This window comes from Protobothrops mucrosquamatus, unplaced genomic scaffold, assembly GCF_001527695.2.
Source record: "Protobothrops mucrosquamatus isolate PMUCROS unplaced genomic scaffold, P.Mucros_1.0 scaffold3846, whole genome shotgun sequence".
NCBI lineage: Eukaryota > Metazoa > Chordata > Lepidosauria > Squamata > Viperidae > Protobothrops > Protobothrops mucrosquamatus.
This window is the reverse complement of record NW_015389796.1, coordinates 9,439-14,135: the sequence shown is the minus strand read 5'-3', so window position 1 is coordinate 14,135 and position 4,697 is coordinate 9,439. Positions and strand designations below refer to the sequence as shown.

The following is a 4,697-nucleotide window of genomic DNA, read 5'->3' as shown; positions in this document are numbered from 1 at the left end:
TTGCAATTGCAACACACTGCTGGCTCATATTTAAGTGATTGTCCACTAAGACTCCAAGTTCCCTCTTACAGTTACTAATATTGAACCAGGTATCATCTCTTCTGTACCTGTGCATTTGGTTGTTCTTTCCTAAATGTAGAATTGTTTTTTACTTTTTTGCTATTTAATTTAATTTTCTTAGATTGGACTCAATGTTCAAAAGATCCTTCTGGATCTTAAGCCTATCTTCTGGAGTGATTGTTATTCCTGCCATTATGGTGTTCTCTGCAAATTTGATGAGTGTCCCTTCCATCCTCTTGTCTAAATTGTTTATGAAGGGTCAGGTGGCATGTGATGATGATTGAGAATCTGAATTACAAATCAGAACATTAAGCGATCAATTGGATTTATAGAGGATGTGATTTGGACAATAAATAGACACTTGCTGTATTATTTCCATTGCTTTGAAAATGAAAACTCTCAGTTCAAACAAAGAAGTCATTATTTTGATCAGGTAAATAGCATGAAATGAGGTAACATTCCAAAGAATATTAAAAGCTCAATCCTTTGCAAGTAATCCAACTGTATTCAAAGAGGCTTGTGCCCACGAATTGACAGGTCTCAAACCAAGAATGACACATGATGGTTATTCCAAGCTGAATTCTTTCTTGTTTCATTCCTATAGTCAAAGTCTTGCCAGACTAAGGATTCTACTATCTGCATATACAATACACTCTGTAAACTATTAGGGAGGAGATGTCTTCACCCTCTTTCTCTCACACATGACATCCAGGCAGAGTTGCCTCTTACCCCTCTGGATTTCACCCCCTCCCTTCTGGGAATCCATTTCTTCACTGCATTCCAGCACAGGAATGTATCCATGATAGAGCTAAAGTGGAAAAATGTGGACACAGAGGAAGAAATCTGGATTCAGATTCCCCTACAGCCATTGATTTACCGCATGGTCTTCTGCAAGTTGCATTGTAGTGGCTTCAGCTTTGTGTCCATAAAATGGAATAAGCAAGTTTAGTGTAACACTGTACGTGATAGTGAAAGCTTCATAATGAGGAATAAGTAAGTCAATATTAACTAAATTATTTGGAATTCCTCTGAAATCACTTAAGCCATTCTTTATCCTGCTGGCATGTTACACATTCAGGTATTTGTCTTGGTTCCTCACTCCTTCTTGCAGGTGCAACTGTGGCTAAAGATTCATGTTTTCGGAAAAACCAGAGAGGCAGTGATTATGGCTACTGCAGAAAGGAAAACAGTAGAAAGATTCCATGTGAACCACAGTAAGCTTTCTAAATTATTTTCTGCAATGTTGATGATATAATATAAGGATAATAAGAAATATTTTATGGTCCACATCTGTGGGAATATGACTCTGTCGCCCGGCTAAAACAATAGAAATATGAGCCAATTTCTGAATGGCTGATTTTTCTTTGTTTTCCATCTGGGGTTACAAGATGGAGCAAAAGTGGGGTGTAAAGAGAATGCCGTGAGGATAGAAGGTTGTGTGAGAAAGGACAGATAGTCCTTGACTTATAACCTTTCGTTTAGCGACTTCAAAGAAGTGACTTACAACTGATTCTTCTGCTTCCAACTCTCACAGCCTCCTGTAGTCATGTGATCAACATTCAGGTTCCTGTATTTATGAGGGCTGCAGTGTCCCGAGGTCACATGATCACCATTTTCCATCTTCCCAGCCAGTTTCCAACAAGCAAAGTCAATGGGGGAGGTTGGATTTGCTCAACAACCATGTGATTCACTTAACAATTGTAGTGGTTCACCTAACAGCCATGGCAAAAAGGTCATAAAATTGGCAAGGGAAATTCTGGATACAGTTGTGGTTGTAAGTTGTAAGTTGTGGTTGTAAGTCAAGGACTACACTATTATCTGCCTTTCTTATTAGCTGACATCACCTAGCTTATTTAGCCTGCATATTACTGAATAAACCCTTCTTGGCTGAGATTATGAATAGCATTTAGTCATAAATCATGATTTAGAAATCATAATGGCTAAATTGGCTCCACATGTTGAACCCAAACTAAACAATAAGCCACATTATCTTTTAGGGGTGTGTGTAAATCCGGACTCTGCCTTTAACTCTTACGCAAACACACAGACCTTTGTGGCATTGTTTCCTGTTAAAGGAAGGGATGTTCTTATTTTATACATCCTTAGAATCTGGAAAAAACTAAATCTCCTAATTCTGCTTTAGGCGTTTTCCAGCTGGATAATAGATGCATTCCTTGCTCTTACGATGAGAATCCTGACTCAAACTATCTTCACCCCCAAAAGAAGGAAATCACAGTGAACTAGTTGGAGATACAAGAACTATGTTTCTCTATTTTGTTTTAAACCTTGAAACATCTTGTGGGATTTTTCATTTATGTGTTAAAAAAGGCAATCCAGTTCATATTGATGCTGAACAAACCTCTGGTTCTCCATCTCTAATTAAAACAAAAATGCATAAGGGATAACCCGAGATAAACTGATTGTCAGCAGAGTCACGTGCTCTGATCACCTCCTAGTTGGATTACTGCATAGGGCTACCCTTGAAGAGTATTTGGAAAGTGCAACTGGTACGGAACATAGTGGTGTTGATAGTTCTGGAGGGGTCTCACACGTGACACCGCTGTTATATGATGCACAGGTTGCCAGTTTGTTTCTGGGTCAATTCAAGGAGTTGGTCATTACCTTTAAAGCCCTTTATGACATAAGTCCAGGGAACTGGTGGAAGTGTTGGGATTAACCTGCTCCGGTCCTTTTAGTGGAAAAGGTCTAATTCTTATCCTGTCAACCAAAGATTTTTGGCTGGTGAGGTGCAGGAGAAAAGCCTATTCAGCTTTTCCCCCCTTGCAATGTTCTCCTGTCAGAGGTCTGCCCCCAGAGTTCAGGCCCCCAGGAACAACTTCAAGCATGGCTCTGCTGCTTGGCGGGGGACCCCAACACGGGCCTGCTACATTAGGGATGGCTGATGGAATAGTGAAGACTCTTATCCCCAAGCTGCCCATCATGTTTCTTAATTTTTACCTTTTATTCTAATTGTAATTGTTTGTGGCACTTTCTAACCTTTTATTATATCGTAAGTCACCCAAAAGTCATTCAATTAGTGAGATGGGGGACATGGGAAATGAATGAATGAATATTTGCAAATAAGTAAAGGAACAAACCTCATTCTTATTAATTAGTATGAATTGACTGCTTCCTTTTCAGAGATGTAAAATGTGGCAGGTTATACTGCTTCCGTAATTCACCCGGAAAGAAGAATACTTGCAGTGCCATATATACACCCAATGATGAAGATACTGGGATGGTTCTTCCTGGAACAAAATGTGCAGATGGAAGGGTTAGTAAAACATTACTTCTAATCTGTGTGCTCTAAAGTCTGATTCCACGAGGTGATCACTAAAATAATTTTGCAATCTATCAATGTGAAAGTTGGTCTAGATTTTCCACACTACAGTGAATCTAAGTAGAAGAAAAAGTGTCCATCTAGCCTTCTTTTGATTGTTGTTATTTTGTTTTTCCTTCAAAGAACAACCCCAACAAATGAGGTGAATGTCCAGGGCTGTTTCTTTCTTGCAAGAACAAAACCCCTGGCCTTCTCAGAGCCTTGTGCTTCTCTCTCGTAGCATCTTCTGGATGGACTGTCAAGAGACAGTCCTTTCTTTTATCTTGTAGGCATCTCCATAGGGAAGGTGGAAGAGAAAAATGAGAGAATCAGGGCAGAGTTGGTTGTGACCTAACAATGCAGCCACTTAGAAATGCTGAACCAAACCCAAACTTACCTTAAAGAATCAGGAATCACTTCCCCTTGACTTTTATACAATATAGAAGCTGAAAGAAGTTAGTTCAGAAAGTTCTGTCTTATTCCATTGATCATCTCTTGCTTTGACTTTCAGGCCTGCAGCAACGGACAGTGTGTTGATGTGAATAGAGTCTCCTAATCAACCACTGGCTTCTCTCAGATTTGATTCTGGAGATTCTTCTTTCAGAAGGTTTGGCTTCCCTCTTCTTCAAAGAGACCGATCTGCCTGCATCCTACTAGTAAATCACCCTTAGCTTTCATATGGAATCTAAATTCTGCAATATTTCTTCACCATATTTAATCTGTTTACATTTTACTGTAATCAAACCTTTTCCCCACCACAAAGCTCCATGGGCATGTACAACACCAAGGGCTTATTTGCTGTCAAGAAAAAAAATGGCCATTTTACCATGTTGCCAATTGCAGAGCACATTTAAGTTCTGCCTTTAGAGCTGGTGTATTCAAAGTCAATGCTTCCTCTCCCAAAATTTCATGCTGGCTTTCCAAGATGTAGCTGCTTCTATCAATAAACTATTCTCATTCTGCATTTTGAAAAGGCTCATCTTTGAAATATGGTTTGCTGGAGTAAACCGCATCAAGAACTTGCATGCAATCCTGAGGTAAACCATCAGGAGAATTATCTACTGGCATTAAAGGAACTTATTGACAGCCATCCAGAAAATTTAAAAGATAGCATTTTGTCTCAGAAGGCGCCCCTAACAATAAATAAATCCACATATTGCAACACAGTTCCAAAGGTGCTTTTCAAAAGGCAAAAGGACCTTCTTGGTTTTTTTCTTTAAAAAATTTACACGTCTTAGTTATGTGAAGAAATGAAGAAGCTTCTTGGATAAGAAGCAAAACATTTTCTTTTTTTAAAAAAGTATTTATTTTAATTTGT

At 38.9% G+C, this 4,697-nt stretch overlaps 1 protein-coding gene across 1 annotated transcript in view; it reads left to right on the top strand.

Moving 5' to 3' along the window:
• Positions 1 to 3,962, top strand: part of LOC107298285 (zinc metalloproteinase-disintegrin-like ACLD) — a 25,370-nt gene extending 21,408 nt beyond the window's left edge. The window contains 3 exon segments of the mRNA XM_015827659.2: positions 1,172 to 1,274; positions 3,202 to 3,334; positions 3,891 to 3,962. Coding sequence (XP_015683145.1) covers positions 1,172 to 1,274; positions 3,202 to 3,334; positions 3,891 to 3,962 — 308 coding nt within the window.
• The last annotated feature ends 735 nt before the right edge of the window (positions 3,963 to 4,697 follow it).